Genomic DNA, 27,126 nt, shown 5'->3' on the forward strand with positions numbered 1-27,126 from the left:
TACTGGCCAGGCTCAACCCTGCTTCGCTATAGTGAGCAACCAGGCAAGAGCTGCAGGGTGATATGGCTGCTATATATGCTTCAAAGATGGTGGATTCTGATATGTGGTGCATAATGGAGGATCTTCGTTTGATATTAAAAAGGTATTGGAATGAGCCTGGAATGTCATATTCAACAATGGGTGTAAATGATCTTATCCCAGCGATTACTGGAATTAAAGGTAGGCCTTTCGCCCACAGCAGGGTTGATTTCATGCAATTTGTTTGTAATGCATTGATCCCATTCTGTTTGCCATGTGTTGAGGATGGAAGAGATTATGGTAGGTTTCAGATCTGAGGGTGGTATGGAGCATTTTCTAATTTCTTTTGCAACAGAGTCCGCTTGTTCATTTCCAAGGATTTCACAACGGCCAGGTACCTAGCAAAAGTAAATCTTAAAATTCTGTGCCTCCAGAGCTGACAATTTGGTATGAAACTTTACAAGGGCTGGGAGGTCATTTTTGAGTGATGCAAGCTTGAAGACATGATTTTGAATCTGTTATTATTAAGAAATGTCTCTGTTGTGTGGCCTTGGTGTGATCCAGTGCTTGAGTAACAGCGTTGGCCTCTGCTGTAACAATTGAGCTCTGATTGCGGATCCTTATTCCGATTTCTTTAAGTGACTGATAAACATGCAGCTGACTCATGATCTCCAGACTTTGATTCATCTGTGTGTATATATAGGTGTGTGTGATGGAAACATCTCTTTGATATCCAGGATTTGTTGAAGGTATTCATTTGGATGGGTTTCATATTTTTGTTAAGTCCAGGATTATCTGTGTTTTTTTGCAATTCCAGGGTGGGATACTGCAGAAGTGTGTCTGTTCCAGTAATCTTAAATCAATTTATGTTTTCTAGATAAGATTTAATCCGTAGACCAGGAGGTTGGATATGCCTCTGTTTTCTCTCATACAGATATGAATATTGGGATGAGAAGATTGCATGATATGATGGATTTTCTTTGTTGGTCTTGCAGGACTAATTTGAGACATCTGTTCTCTAAAGAAAGTTCATTAGCCTCTACAAATAAACGTTGAATTGGTGATGTTCTGAAGGCCCCCAGTGCTAGACGTATGCCTTGATGGTCAACTGTGTCCAAAAGTTGTATATATGATTTCCTGGATGAGCCATACGCTACGCTTCTATAGTCCAAACGTGATCTGATCAGCGTGCTGTAAAGGTTTAGGAGATCTGAGCTCTCCACTTAGTCTTTGCTAAAACATTTAAAACATCCATTGCTTAAAAACATTTATCTTTCAAAATCTTTATGTGAGAGATAAGACAATTTATTGTCAAAGGTTATTCCAAGGAATTTGGTCTCACTGACAACTTTATAGGATCGCCATCCAAAAATAGCACTGGGTCATGATGGAGAGAGCATAATCTTGCAAAAACAAACTCTTTGAGATCTTACACCCATTGGACACAGACCAAGCCTGGACCCTATTAATTGTCAGCTGGATTTTCCATTCAATACGGTTCATGAATTTGACTCTGTAGCAAATACAAATGTCATCTACATTAAGGCTGCAAAGAATGTTTGATCCAATGATTTTTGCAATGTTTTTTATATTGATATTAAAAAGGGTGACTGATAAGATGCTTCCTTGAGTTACTATGAACTCTTGTCTGTGTGGGTCGAATAGGGAAGTAACTATCCTGACTTTAAAATGCCAATTTGATAAAAAGTTGGCAATAAAAATGGGTAGATGTCCTCTAAAACCAAGCTGATGTAAATCCTTTAAAATACCATACTTCCAAGTCGTATCGTAAGCTTTCTCCAAGTCAAATAAGACAGCAACAGCATGTTCTTTTCTGATACAAGCATCACATAGATAACTTTCAAGGCTGATGAGGTCATCTATAGTGCTTCTTCCATTTCTAAAGCCACCTTGAGCATTACTTATAAGATGCTGAGCAGTCGTTCATTAACCACTCTCCATGGTTTTACATAAACTCATCAGGGCTATAGGTCGGTAGTTGGTAGGTTCCTAATGAAAATTTCCTGCCTTTGGAATAGGAATAATTTCCACTTCTTTCCAAGAAAATGGAACATCCACTGATATCCAGAAGAAATTACATTTTTTTAAAAGTAAAAGACAGGATAGTGGTTGGAAAATGTTTTAAAAATGGATAGTGAATATTGTTGGGTCCAGTTACAGTGTCATGTGATCTGCATATGTCCCACAATAGCTCTTCCATAGTGAAAGGTTGGTTGTAAGGTTCCATATTATTGGACGAAAATGTAACATCTTTCTTTTCTTCCTGTGCCTGAATTGTTTGAAAAGCAAGGAGGCAGTTCTCAATAGAGGAGTTCTTTTCAAAGGTTTCAGATAGGATATTTGCAATTTCTTGATGTTTAATATGTTGAATTTTAGGTCCACTGTTCTTGGTTTTCATTGGAGTTTTTGATGTCAGGTTGGATAAGAATTGTCTCCAACTTTGTTGCTCCACCTCATTTATTAATCTACGTGCTTGTGCTCGCTCTATTTTGACATTGATGAGGTTTTCCGTTGGACTTCTGAAGAATCTACTTTCAGCTTTCATCCGCTCTTTTATAGCCCTTTTGCAGTTACCACTGAACCATGGCAATCGTTTGCATTTCGTATTTGGTGACGTTTTTGGAATGGTATCGGTTGCTTTGGAGATTAAAATACTGGTAAAATGTTTAATAGGATATGGACCACCCTCAGGAACTGCATTGAATCTTTCATAGCATAAGGTTTGAAGATCATACCAGTTGGCTTTAAGTTGCCATCTCGGTACACTTGATACTTCTCTTCCTTTGAAGGTCAAGATTAGTGGACAATGGTCACTTCCACAGATTCATTCCACACTTTCCATGAGAGATCTAGTAGTAGCGCAGGCTGGCAGATGGTTAGGTCAATTGCTGAATAGGTACCATGTCCAGGGTGTAAATAGTTTCGAGACCCATCATTTAAAAGGCACAGGGCATGGTTGTTGATAAAGTCCTCAGAGCTCGTGCCTTTTGTATTACACGGATTACAACCCCACAAGGAATTATGGCTGTTAAAATAGCCCATAAGTATGAAGGGGAAGGAAGCTGCTCCACAAGGTTGTCCAGATCTTGATGCTTTATATTCATGCCTGGTGGAATGTATATGGAGCATACTGTGAAAGTACTTTGGTAGGTAATATGTACTGTTGTTACTTGTAAATTTCTATTTAGTGTGATGTATCTGTGTATCACATAATATCAACTTAAAATAGCATGTCCGGGAACCAGCAAGCAAGTTTAACTGCTACAGCCTTCTTACAACATTTCACCAGAATCTAGCCAGATTGCAGTTTTTTCACCTCTTTAACAGTACCAGCTATTCCTGTAAAGCCATTGTAAATGGCAAAGGGCTTTGTGACCTGATGATGCAGATTCAATAATTAGTTTGAATCCAGGGTGTGCTGAGTGACTCCAGCCAGGCCTCCTAAGCAACAAAATTGGCCCGGTTGCTAGGGAAGGTAGTCACATGGGTTACCCTTCTTGTGGTTGCAATATAGTGGTTCTCACTCTCGATGGGGCATGTGGTAAGTTGTGCACGGGGAACGCGGGGAATAGCTTGAGCCACAACACACACAGAGTCTCAGCGGTAACTCGCCCAGCATGCCATGTGAAAAATGATGCGTGGGCCAACTGTCTCAGATGTGGAGGCAACTGAGGTTTGTTCTCCACCACCTGTATTGAGGTGAGCAAGTGTGCCAAACTGAGGACCTAGCAAGCATTTAAAATAACTGTGACCCTAGTATGGCAGGCTCAAGGATTATTCACTCTTGCCCAAGGAATAGACCCTAGCACTACGGAGGGAAGGAGCGTGCCTCTGTTCCTTTCAAGATCTAACACCATAATACAATAATTGTATTTTTAAAACTAATTTCTCAAATTTCCGTTTAATTGGTCAACCAAAGCAGATAGTCCCGCTCCAAACTCATGCCACTGTTTGTTGCAAGACTTGGCATATCAGATAACTGAGCAACTAAAACTGTACAACTACCACATTTAAATTGAAAACAAGATGGGACAAAATAAAAGATGGCTATAGCATTGAAAATAAGAAATGTTAATGAACAGGGAAGGATTGAGTAATCAAGGGACGGGAAAGAGATTAAATGCAGATGAATAAGGTATGTGTTTTACCTGGTTAAAGGTGTATTTGAAGAGCAAAGCTAGAAATTCCACTAGGGGAAACTGTGCGTTAGATTCAATCCTCCGCAGATGAACGCTAACAAACAGCCGGAGAAAATCTGTGAACTTTTCCACATAGCTGAGAGAAATAGACAGACAAAAGAGGGTTAATAGCGATGTTGTTAAAAGGAAAAGTTCACCCAAAAAAAGGCAATTCACCCTTGTCATTTTAAGCCCATAATAATAAGACTTCTATAGGTTTGTGGAACACAAAAGGTGAATTTCTGAAAAATATCCATCCATCCTTATCAATATAATGAAAGTGAATGGGGACTCCAAAATGACAAAATTTGTTCATATGTCTTGTGCATTATTCCAAGTCTTCTGAAGACATTAGTTAGTTCTGTGTGTGGAATAGACCAAATGTGTAATTCACTTTGATTACATAAAATAGAGACAGGAGATTCTTCAATTCACCTTTTGTGTTCCACAGAAGTAAGAAAGTTATATGGGCTTAGACCATCATGAGTAAATGACAGAATTTTCATTTTGGGGTGAGCTATCCCTTTAAGATGATATGCAGGTCCTTACCTTTCATCTAATTCCTGTAGTCTGCTTTTGATAGTATGCGTGTTGGTGTGCGAGTGTGTATTTGTGAGTCTTTGCAGCAGATAGAACGTTTGTTGGAACATGCGGAGCAAAAACTCCTCAAAGTCTACAGGGACACAGTTTTTGCACATCAGCTCGTTAATACAGTTCATCGCCATGACACCAAGTCTGGCCCGTTCGGTGTGGCCCACCATCTGACCAGTCCTGCCATATCCCCCACCATTGGCTGGGAGATTTCCAGGGGCGGAGTCTCCATTTAAAGTGGAAAGAGGCTTGGTTTTGATTGGCTGCTGGCATCCAAAGCGAGCGAAATGAAAGATAGACTCGAGGAGTGATGGAGTGATAGAAGACGAAAGAGGAATCCAGCTGAAGAGATGCGTCAGACATTCCAGCGCCAGCAGACATAGAGCGGCACTTTCAGCGTCCAGGATCATTGGTGCGCTGTCGCCCACCAAAACACCTACAGAACACATGCAAAAAGTACAGAGTCAAGTAGATAAGTAAAGTTTGTCAAGACTTTGACATTGGCTTGACAAAGCCTTGTCTGAAAGTTTCAACTAGTTTTAGAAATTTAAAGGTTATACAGTCATTCCAGTAACACAAACTGACAGCTAGTTAGCTCGATATTCAGACAGATAGACAGAAAACATTAAAGGCCTTGAGTGGGTTTGTTTACATTAGAATTTTTGACCATTGGAATTTGAATTAATGAGCATTCCGCTGGTCTACTTAAACATTCCGTCAATGCAGGTCCTTGGGAATTTTCAGATATTTTATCATCTGCTGTGCAATAACCGTAAGTCTGATTAGTTAGAAGAGACAAAGCACATTATTCCAGAATAGTCTAAGAGTCTATACCAAATTTGGTGTATGTAGCTTAAAGCTCTAGGTGTGGTCTCGGTTTAAGGATTGAAAAAAAAAAACCTAAACCAAGTTTGCAGAATACCAGTATGTTTATGCCTTTCTTGGGTCAGTTTACATTTAAATTTGTTAACAGTTGACGTTTGAGTTTAAAAGCATTCCGTTGGCCCATTTAAACATTTTACTAATGCAAGTTTGAGACTTTTCAGATTGTTGGTCGTGCGCTGTGCGAAAACCGTAAGTCTGATCCGTTAGAAAACACATTACACACTAGGACTGGGTAAAATATAAATTTTCCAATGCATCTCAAATTTTATTTGAACATTCTCAATATCAGCCCCTAAAGGGATAGTTCACCCCAAAATGAAAACTCTCTCATCATTTACTCGCCCTCATGATATTCCCAGTGTGTATGAATTTCCTTCTTCAGCAGAACACATTTAAAGAAAAATATCTTGGTTCAGTAGGTCCTTAAAATGCAAGTGGGTGGTGATCCGACTTTTGAAGCTCAAAAAAATAAAAACATCATCCATATGACTCCAGAGGTTAAATTAATATCTTCTAAAGCAACAATCGCTTTTGGTGTGAATAAGATCAATACTTAAGTACCTTTTAACTATAAACCATCTGGTCAGCAGCGCGAGAACTGAGGCACGTGCAACACACCTGGAACAGCAGCACTGTTTATGAGTAGGAGGAACGCTGTACAGAAGCTTATTTGGTTTTGGTTTAGATCTGTTTCTTTACTCACAATGGAGTGTTTGTGTGCTTATCCTGGCTTGTCTCAACTGAGGAAAACACGAGATTACGTTTGTATCATGGCAAAACAAATATGTGGCAAAAGAGACCATGTGAATTCTGCTTACTGGAAGCAGTGGTTTATAGTTAAAGGGACAGTTCCCCTAAAAATGAAAATTCTCATGATTTACTAACCCCCATACCCTCTCAGATGTGCATGACTTATCTTCTGCAGAACACAATTTAAGATATTTAGAAGAATATTTCATCCTCTGTATGTACATACAATGCAAGTGAACTCCAAACATTCAGATAAAGAGAGCATAAAAGTAATCCATATGACTCAAGTGCTTAAATCCATGGGTTCAGACACAGTATGATAGGTGTGGGTGAGAAACAGATCAATATTGAAGTCATTTTTGGTCATAAATTCTTCTCCCTGCCCATTAGAGGGTGATTTGCATGAAGGATGTGAATCACCATAAACAGGAGGAGAATGAGAAAGTGAAAATAATGTGGAAAATGACTGATCAGGAAGGAGAATTTATAGCAAAAAAGGACTTAAATATTGATCCGTTTCTCACCCACACTCCTGAAGACATTGATTTAACCACCAGAGTCATCTGGAGTACTTTTATGTTGACATAATGTGGATTTTGGAGCTTCAAAATATTGGCACCCATTCGCTTAAATTGTAAGGACCTATAGAGCTGAGATATTCTTCCAAAAATCTTCAATGGTGTTCAGCAGAAGACACACACATCTAGGATGGCATGAGGGTGAATAAATAATGAGAGAATTTTCTTTTTTGGGTGAACTATCCCTTTAAATAGTTCTTCGCACCAAAAGTGATCTTATTGTCGGGTCACCATCCATTGCATTTTAAGGACCCGCTGAGCTAAGATATTTGTTCTGGTGTTCTGGTGAAGAAAGAACACAACTGGGATATCAAGAGGGAGATGATGAGCGCATTTTAATTTTTGGGTGAACTATCCCTTTAAAACCCAATCTAGATCTGGCTGGGTTTGCGCTGACTGCCCCCTGCTGAACGGGACTGCTTTCAGTTTTTATATATTTCAGAGAATTGAGTGAATACATTTTAGTAATACATTTCAGTAATGTGGTGCATGTCTCAATTTGATCCAACACCAATATCAGCGATCAACAATTCTTTTTCTAGATATTGGTATCAGACATTGAAAATGTTATCAAAATAAAGCCTCTGAAACACTAATAATAAAAATAACAGTGTACATGTGACCACTGAGGCAGAAGAGCCTTTCATTAAGGAGCAAGTCCAAAAGGTGTTGAAATAGCAGAAGCTCACCTGTCTCTCTAGATGTGGGTGATGGAGGGGGGGTGGTGACTGTAACACTGTGTTTGTCCCATACCGTCTCTAGAATACCTGCCAGAAAGAAAGATATGTTCAAGCTGCCGGGACAATTAAATTACATCCACAAGGCATTCATGCTCTTCAGCTGTGGGTCAATTTCACACAAATAAACTCGTCTTACGAGTCAGAAGGTTGAGAACGGTGGGGATTTGATCCAGCAGGAGTTTTTTAAGCTCCTCTTTGCGAGCGACACTCAAGTCTTCCCTCGGACACACCAGCTCTTCTGATGTCATCTTGAGCAGAACTAAACCCAGTGGAGCTAGAGATGGTGACTGCACCAACTATAACACAAATCACACAGAAAACCAAGAATTTCCATGATTTCCATTCATTTGTTATTACTGGAAAATGACTTTTTTTATAAGAAAAAGAAGTACCTGTAAGGTGTTGCTGAAGAAGTCGTGGTAGAACATTGGCCAGTCTTGTCTTCCGATGTCCACGATGACTTTGCAGAGTTTATTTCTGATGAAGAAAGGCAGCAGTGAATGCTGTGACAGCAGAAGCTTCGGCAAACAGCTGCGGAGTTCTGCTTTATCTTCACTGGCCACACCGACCCACATCTTATTGACGAGATTCTGAAGAGAACCACAGAAAAAAAAAAACATTGTAATATCTCAATTGTCTGATATGGATTCATATAAGCCTGACTCTAAACTTTTGGTCCAGGTGCAAAAAATCTTAAACTACCAACAGCATTTGTGGCATAATGTCAATTACCACGGAAAATAATTTAGACATTTTCTTCAAAAATCGTGTTTTGCAGTAATGCCCATACAATGGAAGTCTAAGTGACCAGTGTTACAGATGGCTTAATAGCAAGTTATATATACACTGTATATATATATATATATAAAAAGTTTATGGTTGCCTGGCAACATGGCAGCAACTAGTTACATTAATATACACATCAAAAACACTACCACCCTTGGAGTTGCGAGTTCGAATCAAGGGTGTTCTGAGTGACTCTAGCCAGGTCTCCTAAACAAATAAATTGGCACGGTTGCTAGGGAGGGTAGAGTCACATGGGGCAACCTCCTCGAAATCGCGATTAGTGGTCAAATGCTGTCGTTAGCTAGAGCTTAACTTGTATCCAATAATGAAGATTTCCTTTCAGTTCAAAACAAATCAGCTGAGAGTGAGAACAAATACAGGGAGGGGTACACTTAAAACATTCAAACAGAAGTTTGTGCATTGAAGGTTTATTTTTACCTCAAACACAGTAAGACTGTACATCATGACGTATTCATTTCTGCTGTTGGACAGGAAGTACAGACAGTGCCTCCACGAGCCAGGCTGTCCCGCAAAACTATTCAACAGCTCTTCTGCAATAAACAGTAGTCATTACAAAAACACAATTCTGAAAAATACATTTACATCTAGTTGAGGATAGAGGTCGACCGATAGTGGATTTTGTCAATACAGATATCTAAGGTGGTAGAAAGGCCGATAACCGATTAATCAGCCAAAAGTTTTTAAAACTGATTAAATGAATGTTCAAAATATGTTCGTCTTTCCTTACTGTGACGGGCACAGACAAAGAGGCTGCAAGAGTCCACAACGAGAGTTTGTTGTGCAACCGAATAATAACCAGAAATAAATGAAGATTTGGTGCATAATGAGGATTTTTAATTATAAACTAGCCTGAAATACAATGGGGACTCTTATTTTAAAATGTCTGTGTTTCCAGCTCACACAAAAACAGAGGGGAAATATTATAAAATATGTATTCTGACAATCATGCACAAAGTATTACACAAAAATCACTATAAAGTATACATTGTCATTTTGGCTAATAAATACTGTAACTGTTTACAATTGATCATCAATCGTAGATCATCAGTGATCACTTGTTAATGGTCATACATGTCTTTTTTCATCATTTTGTATTAATAATCATGTAATAATCAATAAACAGAAATGGCGACAGTCTTTGCTCACTTACAATGCTCCATGTATATTTTCACCAAATTAAGCTTTTTGTAGCCTATATAAATCACCAGAAAGGATTTGGCCACAGAGGAACACACACACACACACACACACACATATATACATATACACACACAGTATATAGGAATCTATCGTAACTATCGGTATCGATTTTTGATGGTAACCGATAGTTGCTTTTTGGAACTATTGGTTATCGGCCAAAATCTGTGCCGCTAGTTAATAATAGTTTTCTATATACAGTGTATATTTTTAGTGGCCAAAACTCTTTTTCTGGTCGTTATATAGGCTACAAAGGCTTTATTTGGTGAAAATTTGGTACAAAACGATATATATCGGTCAAATTCTAGCTCATATTTTACAAAATGAAACAAAATGAAGAGTGGAAGGCATTTAAAATGTAAATTTTGTGGTTTGTTACCTTTGTAAACCTTTGTGGTTTGTAAAACCCACATAAAACCATCCAGTGAAAATGTCCATCAGTGGTAAACATGAGCATTCACCACAGCACAATGGAAAGGGTGTGTAGTTAATATTGCCCAAAACCTATACAGATCATATTCAAGTCTAAATGAACGGGCTTGTGCCAATCTAAACTGCGCAAACAAGGATAAAGCATGTCAAACAAGATTATAACATCTCAAACCTTTTGTGTACACGCAAAACACTCTTCACTTGGATTCATCTTTGTTGTAGCAACACCGCAGAACTCTCATCTGGTTTTGTGCATATTTGCATGAATAAGAAAATGTGGTTTACTGCACACTTACACTTCCTTAACATACAATGGGCTTCAAAAGACTGAACCACTATATTGCACTAATTTTATATAGTTTTATCCCCATTACAAATGATATTATCAGCACAATGAGTGAAAGGCTGAACCGAAAAACAAACAAAAATGTCCTTTTGCTTTAACAACAGCATTCATTCAAATCTGACCTTTTGTAGACTGGAGTTAGTGATCCAGAAAAATATCTCTTATTAATTTGTCATAACACTGCTTTATAAAAATGTACTTATTTCCAAGTCTAACTGGACTATTGAAGCCCTCTGCAGATGGTCATTTTAAAATGTGGGAAAGCAAAATAGTTAATTACAGTATCACTGTTTCACATTGCACTTACATTAGCGATAGAGTGATATATATATATATATATATATATATATATAGGCCGATATTTGGCCATTTTGCAATTATCGTATCAGCTGATAATGGTTTTCTCTTGGCTGATTTGCTTTCAATGCTTATTCTTTGCAAGCTAATTAACATTTGAGTAAATATTGCATAAAATAATGTTTGTTTCACTTTGGAAATCTTGTGTAAATCTGATTTGCTGTTTTTAAACTGTATCATGTCGTATTATTATCTGCATTTATATTGGCCTTCCTGCTCTCTAGATATCGGTGTTGGCTTTTCAGTCACCCACTACATTACATTTGTTCACATTTTCACAGAGTGACTTGCAGTGCAAATCAATATGTCTATTGTGTTCTCTGAGAATAGAACCCTTTACCTTTTTTTGTTTTTAAGAGTATGGCTAAATCTGAAACCATAGCGTAAAAAAATCAGTACGTCTACATGCACTTTAAAAGTTTGATTTCAGACAGACTAAAACAATAAAGTCTTTTTTTTAACATATAAACACTTCAGTCAGACTGAAATCGTACCAATTTATGAATTCAGTCCAATTTATTCCCCCAAAGACTAACAGACATATATAATGCGATTTAAAGGGACAGTTCACCCAAAAATGAAAATTCTCTCATGATTTACTCACCCTCCATGCATCCCAGATATGTATGACATTCTTTCTTTTGAAGAACACAAATTAAGATTTTTAGGAGAATATTTCAGCTCTATTGGTCCATATAATGCAAGTGAATGGGTGCCAATTTTGAAGCTCTAAAATCCACATAAAGGGAGTATAAAAGTCATCCATAAAACTCCAGTGGTTAAATCCATGTGTTCAGATGTGATATGATCAATATTGAAGTCATTTATCATAAATTCTCCTCCCAGCCCAGTGGGAAGAATGTGACTCACCAAAAACAGGAGGAGAAAGTGAAAGGGAAGGAAAAAGGACTTAAATATTGATCTGTTTCTCACCCACACCTGTCATATCGCTTCAGAAGACATGGATTTAAACACCAGTAATCTGGAGTACTTTTAAGTTGCCCTTATATGGATTAGGGAGCTTAAAATGTTGGCACCCATTCACTTGCATTGTATGGACCAACAGAGCTGAAATATTCTCCTAAAAATCTTAATTTGTGTTCTTCAAAAGAAAGAATGTCATACATATCTGGGATGCATGGAGGGTGAGTAAATCATGACAGAATTTTAATTTTTGGGTGAACTGTCCCTTTAAGTTAGGTTGCAACCACCATGTATACACGTTTTACATCCTTCAAAATATTCAATTAAACATTATGTCATGTATACTTGAACAGATAGATGAAGACTGCAGCTCAACTACACAAAAACCCACCGTAGCTCGATTATAACTGTGCATGTAAACACACTGAGTGTGAAATAGATTGTATAATGTCACATCCACTGCAATATGCTTGAGTACCATCAAGGTACCATCAGGTGATTGGTACCTTGTGCACAAAATATCATTGTTTAAAGAAATTGTGGGGGTAGTAATGGGCAATACTAGTCAAAATCCAAAATTGGAGTGAAGACATGATAAATGTGTGAAAGCCAGTGTCAGGTGCATGCTCACCGATCTCTCTCTTACGGTCATTGGTGGTGCAGGAGTGAAAAAACTCTGTCATAATACTCTCGAGGGCCCGTAAGGAGCCCTCCTCTGACGCCTTCAACAGAGAGAGAGAGGGAGACATGGAAAGGGCAGAGAAAGATGACAAATGACAGATTAATTTTTAATTCAACTATGCAATGTATTTAACCACATCTCATATGCATTAATATGCACACTGTAAAAACCTCATGCGATCACACATGACACATTCTCATTAACTGGATGAAGCACAACAGAATACATCATTTTTAGCATTATAGCAATATTATGTATTAATTATACTGAATTCTATTTATTTGGGGGACTGTGAATGTGAATATCCCTTTAACCCTTATAAAAATACCCAGAACCTCATTTCACCCCCTGTATCGCATCCATTTTTTTGGCCTAAGCACTGAAAGCGCAGAGGCCCTGTTGTACTTCTAAAGATTATTATTATTATTATTATTATTATTATGTGGAGTAATTCCAACACATCTTCAGTATTCCTCAATCTCTCTCTTATAAATACTGACACAAAAAATGGCAAATTGCAAAAAAATAAAATTATAATAAATAAATAAATATTATATATAATGGTTTGAGTACCAAAACTGTATTGGGTCATTAGAGAAACAACAGTATGCGAGACCGTCAGGTTTTTTTTTTTGCACTTCCATAGAGTTTATTTTATATCCATTTAAGTTTGCCATCACAGGTTATCTATTTCTTTGTTGATTACAAGATATAGAAGTAGTATATTCATAGAAATAAATACTTCAGCACATTGATTTTCTGTGCAATAATAAATGATCAACAATGGTGAGTTATCAGTATTCCACACACATATTATACAAGTTATTTCTTACTCGATGTGGTGCTGATGTTTCAGTGATTGACTTGATTTACATTTGACATTGCTATTTGAAGAAGCAGCAACATGGAAGTAAACTATAGCAAGTGAAACACAGGAACAGTATGATATGACTGTTGTCATTTGGGTGTACTATTGAAATGATGCAAGTTGTGCATCTATTTTAATTCTATAGCTGGGTTTCCATCTACATTTTTTTGCATTAAGCACATTTTTAAAATTCAAGAAAATACAAATCGTTGTGAATTTCAATCCACTACATCATGCGCTTTATCTTAGAACAGTCCAACGCATTATTAGAACCAAGTGTGCCGCACAAGCCCTCAAAAGTGAAGCCAAAACGTCTCGATCGCCCCCCGGTGACTGGTCCTAGTGTAGGTCATAAACCCCGCCTCCCCATGTTATTCAATGGGACGTGAGACCAACTAAACAATTAAATTACACTTCACATATCTTTTTTCCAAAGATAGAAACGACAGTAAATGACAGAAACTATCACGTTGATGTCATTTCAAGAGTTTGTTTTCAAAATAAGTTTGTTTTTAGTTATTTGATGCTATAAAAACGCTGCTGTGACATCATGATTGACAGCTGTGATTGACAGGTTCTCTGAGCAAAGTAGTCACTGAAGCACCAACGGACTTTTTTCGGGATCTTCGGAGGACTGAGGAGATTGGAGCTTTAAATTTAATATCTAAATTTCTATAATTAATTATTTCACACCGTCATAAATCAAAAGTGCAGGGGCGTGTGCTTGCGATTGATTCAGTGAGAGTGAGGGCGGGGCCTTGATTTCACAGCTTTACTTCCTGCTCACTACTGCGCAGGTCTGGTCCCGAAATCGCAACTGCGCAGACTCAAGTCCCAAGATGTCAGCGCTATATCGGGACACTGGCGGCTTCAGTTCTCACTAATGGAAAAGTCTATGATTAGAACCTGGAAGGATAGTGGTGAACCGACAGATTCATGGAAGAAATGATGTCGGAAAAAAAACGTCAATGATCCTGATCAGAGATCACAAAAACTCTTGGTGAAGTCACATTGTAAAACATCGACAGTAGAACTCACGACTATGTATAATAGTGAAGGTAAGACCATTTCCACATGCACAATGTGACGAGAAGCTTAAAGGATTGGGACTAAACAGCTGTGTGGCCACAAGAAAGCCACTTATTAGTGAGGCTAATTGGAAAAATGACTTCAATTTGATAGGGAAAATAAAGATTGGATTGTGGAGCAATGGGAAAAAGGTCATGAGGTCTGATGAGCCAGATTTACCCTATTCCAAAGTTATACACCTGTCATGCATATTGCCAAATGTACAAGCCTCTGGAGGCAGTGTTACGATCTGGGGTTGCTTCAGTTGGTCAGGTCTAGGCTCAGCAACATTATGTATCAGTAAAATGAAGTCAGCTGACAACCTGAATGTACTGAATGAGCAAGTTATCCCATCAATGGATTTTGTCTTCCTTGATGGCATGGGCATATTCCAGGAAGACGATGCCAAGACTCATCGGGCTCAAATTAAAAGAGTGTTTCAGGGAGCAGGAGGAATCATTTTCAGACACGAATTGGCCACCATAGAGTCCTGACCTTAACCCCACTGAAAGTCTTTGGGATGTGCTGGAGACGTTATGGAGTAGTTCGACTCTCCCATCATCAAGACAAGATCTCGGCCAAAAATTAATACAACTCTTGATGGAAATAAATGTTGTCACATTGCATAAGGTTGTCGAAACAATGCCAGGACGAATGCACGCCGTAATAAAAGCTATAGGTTGTCCAACTAAATTTTAGAGTATGCAACTTTTTTCTGGCCAGGCAGTGTGCACATATGTGTAAATTATGTGCAGCTTAATGTGTGTTTGACAGCCAGTTGCATCTCATGAAATTTCAGTGAGAAAATTATGAATCCTGTTCTAGATTTGTTGCATTAGCTCTTTGATTTATGAAATATAAAATGTCTTGAAAATATTTTGTAGATCCATTTTTGATTGATTTTCTAAAGATCCAAATATATAAGTATTTGGTAAAATTTCCTTGCATTTAAGGGTTAAAATAGTTGTTGAGAGAATAAAATATCAATACATTATGCTGCCTGTTCTTTTATTAGGGCCCAAGCCTTGAAAAGGCGAATTAGGTGCTGGGCTGAAGCTGGTACCCGGGCGTGGCAGGGGGGCTCGACAGCGCCCCCTGGAACAGGGTCCGAAAACTTGGTCCATAAATCAAACACGCTTGCATGTAATATATGAAATTCGGTACACATATAGATCTCATCGTTTCATATATCCTTCATACTTTACTTTTTACCCCAGCCCAACAGGACATCGTCTATTTAGGGTTGTTTGGAAAACGCATGCAATGGAATTTGAAATACTCCTCCTAGAGAATTCCACCAATCGCCACGAAACTCGGTCAGCATGAAGTCAAGACATTGAGGATGAAAAATTGTCAGCAGATTTTTGATATCTCGAACGGTTTGGCCGTGGCGAGGAAATGAAATGATGGCGCGAAAAGAGAAACAGGAAGTGTGTTATAACTTCTGCATACATTAATTGATCTCGATGAAACTTCAGCGGTGTGTTCGCTGTAACAGGCCGATCACATGGATGTGACTATTGTGAGTCAAAGTTATAGTGCCACCAACTGGCAGAAGAAAGTGTCACTTTCAAAATGCTTTGAAATCACCCTCTTATTTTAGGTTTTTAGAAGAATTAATCAGCTCTTTATGTCCATACAATGCAAATGAACTTTGAAGCTCCAAAAAGCACATAAAGGGAGCATAAAAGCAATCCATACGACTCCATCTGCTCCCTCTACTGGAGTAACTCTGTCTACCACATGCACCTCTCCTGGAGCAATGTCTCTAAAGGAGCATTTCGGTTTACTAGTGGGTGGAGCTCCAGACTTAGAAGCCAGATGACATTTTGCTTGCGTCTGCACGAAGGTATGTCAATTGTGTGATTTTTTGCTTTCCAGTTTGAACATTCAAGCGATTTTACACTATTCAACTCAACAAAGGAATGCTCGCACCCCGATGAGAGTTCGCTTTCGCTGCTTCTTGCGTTTGAACGGACAATTTCATACAACAAAATATATTATATATTGGGGTGTCTGCTATGTCTCAAGTGAACAAACAGTTGATAAAGAAATCGGGTATCAATATATTGAATTCTGCATTATTGCAGTGATCAACACTGATGCTGCAGCGATGTCCTGTTAGATTTCTCTCGAAACAGCGTAAACAACTTAAACAAAATACTGCGTTATTTTTGCCCATACAGATATATTTAATACATCGTCACAAACTATGAAAGGTGCACTTTTATTTGTGTACGCTTACAATAACAACAAAACCTTGTGCTTTTGTAAAATAAAGAAAATAAACGGTGGGCCATCTGTCTTTGCAATTATCTTTCAGAAACACGGCACAAAAACTTACAGAAACGTATAACACAAACATGAAACATATGTCTAAAGAAAGTAGGGATGGGCTGATCGATCCTAACATATCAAAACTTCCGAGAATTATGTTGTTTTAGGGTTGTCTCTGACAACACGCGATCCGCGGCGAGATCATTTTTGCTCGCATCTTCACAAAGGTTTGTCGGTTGTATACAATGTTTGCCAGTTTGAACATTCAAGCGATTTTATACTATTCAACTCAACAAATGTCAAAACAACTCAAATAAATTTTTGCGAGCAGTTTGTGTGACACAGCGAGCCGCGTCGCGTCTAACGCACGCACTCCGATGAGAGTTCGCTTTCGCTGCTTCTTGCGTCCGAACGGACAATTTAATAAAAAAAAATGTAAAAATAGGCTACATGATATATTGGGGAGTCTGTTATGTTTCAAGTGAACAAACAGTTGAGAAAGAAATCTGGTATAATTATATTAAATTCTGGCATTATTCCAGATGACGTCCTGCTATATTTTTCTCTCGAAACAGCGGAAACAACTTAAATAAAATACTGCGTCATTTGTGCCCATACAGATACATTTAATACATCATCACAAACTATGAAATGTGTACTTATTTGTGTACACTTACAATAACAACAAAACCTTGTGCTTTTGTAAAATAAAGAAAATAATCAGGGTGCTCAGTCTCTGTCTTCGCGATAATCTTTCTGAAACACGTCACAAAATAAAATTCAAGTGAACCAAATCAGCCATTCACGCAGTCTGTATTTTATCATCTCACAATGAATACAGATGCAACAAGCACGGCACAAAAGCGAAAATAATGATACTTCTCAGTTCTCAAAAGATTAAACTGAACTGTCCCTTGAATATCGTATCATGTGATAAAACCCTCTTAAAGAGACAGTAACAATTTAGCCTTCACCCTGAACATAGACATCCCAAGTAATTGAGAAGTACAAATGGTATTATTTTAAGTTTTTTTTTTATTTCTCTCTTACGTTGTAAAATGCCACGTTTTTGAATGGCATGTAAAATGTAAAAATAATCACTCAATCTCCATTTTTTTCTCTGATCTGTTGCTATTTTAATGATTTAAAAATCAAAGCACTGACCATTTAAAGTGTGAGCTTGTACATTTTGAAATTGTTATAAACAGTCACAGCTATGCAGTGTTATTATGTGCCTAGATAGTCTTTCAAATAAAATAAGTTTACCCCAAAAAGATATTTCTCTCATCATTTACTCACCCTCTTTCTATCCCAGATGTGTGTTTCTTTCTTTCTCAGCCCTGTTGGTGCTTTCAATGCACTTGAATGGTGATCAGAACTCACATCAACAAAAATCACATAAATGCAACATAAAAGTAACCCATAACACTCCAGTGGTTTAATCCATACTTTCAGAAGTGATATTATAGGTGTGGGTGTGAAAAAGTTCAATAGTATATATTGTGCATATATGTAGTATGTAGTAGCAATAATCCTTCGTTACTGTCTCGCTTCTTCATGAGCAAAGAATTGACTCGGGTCTTCATTCAAGTTTCAATCATTTACTGAAAATTCTTGCACAATTAACAGGAACAAAAATAAACTTCGATAAACTCCGGTCAAAAACTGTGTTGCTCCGTCTTTCTTACATTCTTTAGAAAACGTGCCAATCATTCAGGATATGCCAATCTTAAAAGGCATTAAGACAGACCAATACAAAAACGGAGCAAACCATTTTACAATAAACAGCGGGAAGTGCTTGACTTCGATAACATAAACATAAACAAACTAATTTAAATATCTACTGAAATGTTTTTAGTGTTCCGTTTTAATTATTCAAATTATGGCTCTTACATAGTATATATAGTATTTTTATAATTTTAACTATAAATTGTCCACCCTGCTCAGGAGGGGTGATATGCTTATGTAAATCACAAAAAAATAAAATAAAAAATAACAGAAAAAATAACTCTTAAAGGGTAACTAAACACCTGCTCAGAGTCTGACTCCACCCACTAGAAATATTTGAAAATACAGGAAAAGTGGGCAGACCCCGGCGGGGATAGAGGGAACGAACCGAGTGCGGGGCTGAGCGCTGGGGGGCACCTGAGACTCGTAGTGACGGATTAATTGACAGCTGCTGTCAGACTCTATGTTATTATTATTCCTCACACGGTCGCAAGACGCCATGTACATGAATCTGGCGTGGTGAGCTGGAACCTGCTTACGTCAGCTGTCACCGCTTACATCACGAAGTACCGCAACAGCCAATAGGAAAATTCAACTGCAGTAGCCACCGTTCAACCTGAAGAGGGCAGCACTCAGACGTTTTTACACCATATATTGTAGAATTAAAACACTTTATACACAAATGTCAAAAAAATTACTTGAATCAATGACCAGTACTAATAAAGCCCCATGCTTACAGATCATTAACTAAAACAAGTTGGTTTAGGGTTTAGTTACCCTTTAAGAGAGAAGAGCACTTGTGAAAGTGAAAGTAGAGATTTATAGTAAAAAATGACTTAATTATTGATCTGTTTCTCACCACTTCTCATTTACTTACATTGAAAGGACCAACAGAGCGGAGATATTCTTCTAAAAATCTTCATTCAATTTCTGCAGAAAATATTCATACACATCTGGGACTGCATGAGGGTGAGGAAATGATCAAATATCCCTTTAACATTCACTTATTTTTACAATGCATAAAATGAAGTCTTAGAACAAAGTGAAAATCTTAGTGAATGCTAATTTGGTACATTGATACTACAGGCCAACAGGAACCCACAAACCAAGAATGGCCCACATTCACCCTTAGGGGGCGCTACAGACCACGCCCAAATGTCCAATTTTCAAACTGATGGCATTTTCAGCCAATTTGTCAAATTCGTCTGAAACTTAATGTACATTCCTCATTTCTCATTGGAAACAAAAATCCTCAAGGATCCATAAGGTCCGGTATGATGGATTTTCCTGTACACTGAAAGTGTTTCGCTTAGGATTCAGACAGAAATACATGTTTTTGGGATTCCTCCATTGGAAGGGTTTAACCCCAACCCTCTACTGATCAATTTTAAATGATTTGTCATTTTGAGGAGGAATCACATTGCTGCTTGCAGCTATATTTATATTTTTTGTAATTTTAATGTGATCTTATGTTTTTCCTTAGATGCCCAAGCTGAAGAGATAACTAACGCATGTGGTTTAGGCTCTGACATTGGTACATCAGTTGTTGTTTTTAACACAAACTGGCAAGACCTAGTTTTTCACATGGGTAATTTAATGACGAGCTTGTCTGCAGATAAGTTTAGTATTTGTGGTATTAATGTAGACATCATCTCATCAGATATACCATCCTTTGACATTAGTGATGATGTTGGAGGAATAAGTGCATGTACAGTCAAAGATACTGAACAAAGCCTGCCATCTACATCGAATGAAAGAGAAAGTGTTAGTAGCATTCATGGATCATTTCATCAGGGTAATGGGCAGTTCCAGTGGGCAGGAAAAAATAAGTGCATGTACAGTCAAAGATACTGAACAAAGCCGGCCATCTACATCGAATGAAAGAGAAAGTGTTAGTAGCATTCATGGATCATTTCATCAGGGTAATGGGCAGTTCCAGTGGGCAGAAAAACAGTGTGTCGCGATTAGTTTGGCTGCAATGGCAAAGCACAGTGTACGTAGTGTGTTCTCATGGGGAAAAAAGATTTAGATAATGTTGTGACTGATGGTGACAGCTTGTATACCAGTTTGCGTCAAAGTAGTTCAATCACTGATCCAACGAAAGACAAGTTGTTTTGCATTCAAGATCTTCCTCAACAATACTCTTAATTCAAATGCATTTAAATTTGAATATGGCGACTTTGTTTCTGGATTTGTAGATGTGGTTGATGAAGAATTGATTTTGTCTGGTGCAGCATGTGTATCATTGCTTGATGGTTTACAATCAATGTTTGAAAAATATGATACATGCTGTTTAACTTTAAATGGTAATACCTGTGGTATTATTAAGCAAAATGGACAGTTTGCTATAGTAGATTCTCATGCCCGTAGTAGTGCTGGGATGGTTGATGGGGATGGGTTTAGTGTGGTTGTATATTACAATACAATGATTGTATTTAGTGTAACTAAAGGCACCAGGGTGGCGGTGCCACCGGCTTGGGCGAGTAGCCTCTCGCTGCATCCTGCGGTGGACATCCAACCCGGCCACATCCAAGTGTGACGTCAGAAGCCACCACGCCCATTCCCAAATTGGACACATTCTCATTAACGTTAACATTTAAAAACAGGAAGAAGCATCGAGAAGAGAAGACTAGAAGACGAAGGTAACTGTAAAACAAAATGCGCGAAATACACTTGAGGTTTTAGTATAAACACTGTTCAACATAATATGAATGAGTTGTATGAGAATGAGATGTTACCTGTTGAAAGCAGCTCTTATCACTTTAATAATAGTTTGTAATGATGTCACACTTGGATGGGAGTGGCTTCTGACATCACACTTGGGTGTGGGCCGGGTTGGATATCCACCACAGGATGCAGCGAGCTGTACTTCGCTTGGGCCCGCAATCGCTGCTTGCAGCTATATTTATTATTATTATTATATTTTTACACTTCTTAACAACTCCTTGATTACAGTGCACTCTCAATATTTTCCCCTCACATAGAAATGTGAGAGAGTGCACATAAAAGTAAAAAAAAAAAAAAAAGAGGAAAAGGAAATCAGGAACTGGCTTGATGGTGATGCTCAGTGTTTTTTTTTTTTTTTATTTATTTTTTTATTTATTGAACTTTAACAAAACAAATAGTAAGAACATACAAAAACGTCATTAATACAGAATACAGCATATTAAACAAACAAAGAGCCAGGGGGAGAATCAAATAAATACATTAAAGATAGAACATAACAGAATGGTTTTAGCAGCCTTCTTATTTTTAGAGTCATAGATGCTCAGTGTTCTGAATTCTTGGTATGAGTCATGACACGTCGCGTGTTGCTTCACAGCGCATTACTTCAGCGCGATTGTGACGTCAGAACGGAATTTAGAATGCGTTTGATTTCCTCATAACTGCGCAGATTGTCATTAATTCAGGACACCGTTACACAGACAAGCACAAGCTACTGTTCTAAACGTAGAGCTTTGTTTATATGAAAACCACCTGGTATTATCATTCCTTACTGATATAATAGCGTATGCATTTGATTTGCTTTCATATCTAAAATCTCTATAGCTACTATATACGTCTTTTATGAGACATTAGCGCACACAAAGCTAAAAATAACACTTTTTGACAGCTACTATTGGACAACAAATCAACCTTAAGATCAAAGCACAATGCCATGTAATTATTTCCAAATTCATAAAAGCAAAAGTAAAAGCATCGCAACTCCCAGGCCTTGACGTCAATCTAAAAAAATGCATGTATTTTAAATTAAATAGGCATTGCATCATACACATTCTAGCTCGGACTGATGATTGGTTGTGTTGTGTATATATATATATATATATATGTGTGTGTGTATGAATGTTGACTCACCATGCCTGGGCTCTGATCTTTTATGCCGTTATAATATAAGATGAATCCGGTTCTGCTCGTTCATGCTTCCTCGAGGGCCTGTATTTCACCTCCTGGAAGCACCGAAAGCCCGCATCGCTGTCCCGTGCACGCCCAGGCCAGGTTCGGGCTGCCGGACACCTGTTATTATTGTTGATCTAGCGCGAGCTGTTTGGAGGAGACTGTGGCTGCCGCTGTACGGATCCACGGACATAAACCGCATGAAACGACTGCGAAAACGAGAGGCAATGAACACAACACCGGAGGTAAAAATATGTCGGGACTCTAGTCTTTGCGTCTCAGACGGTGTTGGCGCCGTGTGGGACTCGGTGCTTTAATTTGAGTCCTGAGAAGGCTGGTAGAGCCACTCCTTGAGATGTTTAGGTTGCTCTTCTCGTGCAGGCCTCTCGCAGTTTCCTCTCATCTGCCCATTAAACTAACGGAAGTGACATCTTCCTCATAGATGTAGAAATAAGCGGCTAGAATGGCTAGTCGCGTGAAACAGTGGAATACTTTGATGGGCGGGGCTTAGCGGCTCGGAAGTTGTCTCTAATTGGTCAGGAACGGTGGGTCTAAATAATAATTGGGTGATTCTTCAATTAAGCGAACTTTTGTGTCCCTTAGGATGGCTTTATGAAGTACGGCATGTCAGATATATAATACAACTTAAGATTTCACATAATTTATCTGAACTGTTTAGGTCGTGTTAGTAAATAATAAATAATAAAATATATATATATTTTTAAACCTTTTCTTATTATTTGTATGACGTGTTTGATCAATTTGAGTATGTTTGTGATAAATTATATGAAAAATACTTTGGAGTTGTATTTTTCCACACTTAACATTTTTTCCCTCTATTATTCTTTTTGTATGGAGGACGAACCCTGCAAAAATAAATAAACTATTTATCGACTATTTTCTCAGACAATTGGGGGCCTTGGAGTCAAAAAGGTTGAGAACCACTGTTTTATAGTGTATTTTTATTTTTGCCTTAATTGATGAATTTATCTATTTATTTATTTATTTGTATAACTCCTCGCAAAGTTAATTTACATGTGTATTTATGCAGGAAAATGTGGATTTATTGAATTATTGATGTTTGTATTTGTGCATTTATTTATTTGCTATTTTTGCAGGTTTTGTCCTCCATATTTATGTGTTTTCAATACTTTACAAGTTTCTAAGTGCTGCTATTCAGGTATATTTGTTCATTGCAGTACTCTGAACAATAACGAGCAACAGAAAAAAAGGCAGGAGAAGTGGAACGCTGAATAGGCGGCGCCATCACGTGATGCCTGTTACTTTTCTCAGCGCTGTTGAGGATGAACCAATCAAAGTCGTTTGTGATTACTGGATAAGGCTTTTTTATCAAGGGTTTTTTTGCGGATTTAAATTTTTTTTTTTTCAGGAACCAATCTTTAGTGTTAATAAACTTAAATGATTGTACTTTTTTTTTTTTAAATGTCTCCAATAAGACAAAAAACGTCCTGAGATTTACATGCGGCTCAATGGAGGACTCGGCTGTCTGAGCCGCCGTGCGCCCCCTAGAGGAAGACACCTTTGCGCACCATTAGAAACAGTCATTAGCAGCTAGTTAGTAGTAGCATTTATGACATGTTCTCAACCCATTAAACTACCGGAAGTGAAATCTTAATCTTGTGCCGGATGAAACCGGCCTCAACAAGACACATGTTGGTTACAGTATGCACTATGAGGATGCAGGTATTACCTCATTATTACACAGTATGCTTCCTCAAAGAGCACACACTGTACCCAATGTGTTTTGGATTGATCAAAATAGTGTTTGAGACACTATTGCAGTATATTATACATGATTAGCAACACTTATATCATGAGAACGCATATAAATATTTAAAATAATATGGTCTGTTCATATTAAAATGGATTTGGTTGGTGCTGATCATAACCACAGTACAATTGTGTATCATATGATAATACCATTGTACAAAATCATTACCATATTCATATACTATGGTATTTACATGGTACTCTGGGGTTATTAAAAGACAATCATGGTATAACCATGGTACATGTCATTTCAGATTATAGTCTTTGTATTTGTATTTGATTATATAATTGTATTATGTACTGTATGTCAGTTGAGCACTAGATAATACCATGGTACCATGTTTGAATAATCCCGTCATACTTCTTGGTTAGTTCATTAGTGTGGTAGGTTTGTGCAGGTAGAGGGTTCTTGTCAATTGTCATTTCTGCCTGTGAAAGGGAAGAGCTTGTATTTGTGTTTGCTCAACAGCTTCACCTTAAGCAACCCTTTGACTCAACTACATGTTGAGTAATACTGCAAATTGAGTAGTAAATACAGAAGTATACACATTACTGGGAAAAAAACAAAGATGACTCATAATAAATACAGTTTATTTCGTTGTTCTGTAAAATATTAATACTTGAAATATTTCACACACTACATCTATCTTGGTCACATTATAAAACAGGAAGTGATCCACAAGCTTCAGCACTTTAAGGATCTCACACAGACACCAACAATTATTTTTATTTTTTTACAATTTCTATGTTGCATAATTTAATGTGAGAGCACAATATAAATATATACATACACTGGCAGCCAAATGTTTGGAATAATGTTCAGATTTTGCTGTTTCAGAAGGAAATTGGTCATTTAATTCACCAAAGTGGCATTAAATTGATCACATATAGTCAGGACATTAATGATGTAAAAAACAGCACCATCACTATTCGAAAAAAGTCATTTTTGATCAAATCTAGACAGCAGCATCACTCCAACACCTTATCCTTGAGTAATCATGATAAATTGATCATTTGATAATAGAAAATCACTTTCCATTATATCAAACACAGTTGAAAGATATTTGGTTCTTTAAATGAAGCTGAACATTGTCTTTGTGTTTGTTTTTGAGTTGCCACAGTATGCAATAGACTGACATGTCTTGAGGTCAATATTAGGTCAAAAATGGCAAAAAATAAACAGCTTTCTCTAGAAACTCGTCAGTCAATCATTGTTTTGAGGAATGAACGCGATACAATGCTTGAAATTGCCAAAAAACTGCAGATTTCATACAAAGGTGTAACTACAGTCTTCAAAGACAAAGCACAACTGTCTCTAACAAGGACAGAAAGAGATGTGGAAGACCAGATGTGCAACTAAACAAGAGGATAAGTACATCAGAGTCTCTAGTTTGAGAAATAGACGCCTCACATGTCCTCAGCTGACGGCTTCATTGAATTCTACCTGCTCAACACCAGTTTCATGTACAACAGTAAAGAGAAGACTCAGGAGGACTTATGGGAAGAATTGCAAAGAAAAAGCCACTTTTGAAACAGAAAATCAAAAAGAAAAGGTTTGAGTGGGCAAAGAAACACAGACATTGGACAACAGATAATTGGAAAAGAGTGTTACGGATCTGAACCCCATTGAGGTTTTGTGGGATCAGCTAGACTGTAAGGTGCGTGAGAAGTGCCCGACAAGACAGACACATCTATGACAAGTGCTACAGGAAGTGAGGGGTGAAAGGTCAAGTGCTACAGGAAGTGTGGGGTGAAAGGTCACCTGAGTATCTGGACAAACTGACAGCTGGAATAACAAGAATCTGCAAAGCTGTCATTGCTGCATGTGGAGGATTATTTGATGAGAACTCTCTGAAGTAGTTTAAGAAGTTATGAAAATTTATGTTCAAATTGTAATAGTAATTTTTCACATTATTAATGTCCTGAATCTACATTGTGATCAATTGAATGCCACGAGGTGAATAATAGTACCAAGTTCTTTCCATAAGAGCATAATCTGAACATACAGTTTTGGTCAACAGTATATATATATATATATGTGTGTGATTTTATGGATATTTAATTGTATTATTTTATATTTCGAATATTTTATGTTTCTAAATCCATTTCAAAAACATTTTGCACAACAAGTAAATCTGTAAAAACATGATAAAACTGTTATAAGATAAACCTAAAATCCAGAGGTTGTCGTGGTTTAGTCTACTATATTTTCGTTCCTTGATTGGCAACGTTGTCTCAGTTCTTATATTTGATAGGCCCACGCTCTGTCCCCACCTTTACCCTCTACCTTACACACCGCCGTCCAATCAGGGAATGGAAAGCGTCCCACCACAATCAAAGCATCTTCAGGGAGTTCAGCCAGTAACTTCTTTTGTAAAAGACTTAGCTGGTAAACAAACACACACAGTATACAATATAAATAAGGCTTTACTCTCAATAATTTAATAGAAAAAAGTCTTACTGATGAGGTCTTTATTACAGTAGTCACAGCACAGATTTTGGTAATTATAGACAATACAGCTGCATTTATTCACACTTAATCTAATTAAGTACAGTACTTACCACACTTGGGCCCAGAAATACTTTTCCATTCGCATAAGTTGGCAGATCAACCCGAAAACACAAACAAATGCATCCAAATAAGATACTGTCTATCAATCATAGTAGGGCTGCACAATTATGACAAAAATCATAATTGTCGATTATTGCCTTTGATGTTGTAACTGCGATAAATGTAAATGAATACGATTAACATTAAAATACTTATTTTGGGGTGGATCAAATGCATGCCATTTTTTTATTTTTTATGTAGGCTGCACATCCAAAACAAGCCAAGAACGGTTTCTGAAGTTAATGCTGTTTTATGGTAAATGGTCTTCACTTATATAACGCCATTTTTTAACCTTGGAGGTTACCAAAGCGCTTTACACTGTGTCCCATTCACCCATTCACACATACATTCAAACAGCAATGATGGCAGAGCAGCTATGCAAG

At 37.6% G+C, this 27,126-nt stretch overlaps 1 protein-coding gene across 1 annotated transcript in view; it reads right to left on the bottom strand.

Annotated features, from left to right (window-relative positions):
- Nucleotides 1-22,740, bottom strand: part of LOC127648395 (exportin-6) — a 38,620-nt gene extending 15,880 nt beyond the window's left edge. Inside the window, exons 1-8 of the mRNA XM_052133060.1 lie at nt 22,303-22,740; nt 12,456-12,546; nt 8,986-9,098; nt 8,154-8,351; nt 7,898-8,057; nt 7,711-7,788; nt 4,767-5,244; nt 4,188-4,314 (exon numbers count right to left, since the gene is read on the bottom strand). Coding sequence (XP_051989020.1) covers nt 4,188-4,314; nt 4,767-5,244; nt 7,711-7,788; nt 7,898-8,057; nt 8,154-8,351; nt 8,986-9,098; nt 12,456-12,546; nt 22,303-22,305 — 1,248 coding nt within the window. The 5' untranslated portion in view covers nt 22,306-22,740. The remainder of the gene's footprint in view (nt 1-4,187; nt 4,315-4,766; nt 5,245-7,710; nt 7,789-7,897; nt 8,058-8,153; nt 8,352-8,985; nt 9,099-12,455; nt 12,547-22,302) is intronic.
- Between the last annotated feature and the right edge of the window lie 4,386 nt (nt 22,741-27,126).

This window comes from Xyrauchen texanus, chromosome 8, assembly GCF_025860055.1.
Source record: "Xyrauchen texanus isolate HMW12.3.18 chromosome 8, RBS_HiC_50CHRs, whole genome shotgun sequence".
Taxonomy (NCBI): domain Eukaryota; kingdom Metazoa; phylum Chordata; class Actinopteri; order Cypriniformes; family Catostomidae; genus Xyrauchen; species Xyrauchen texanus.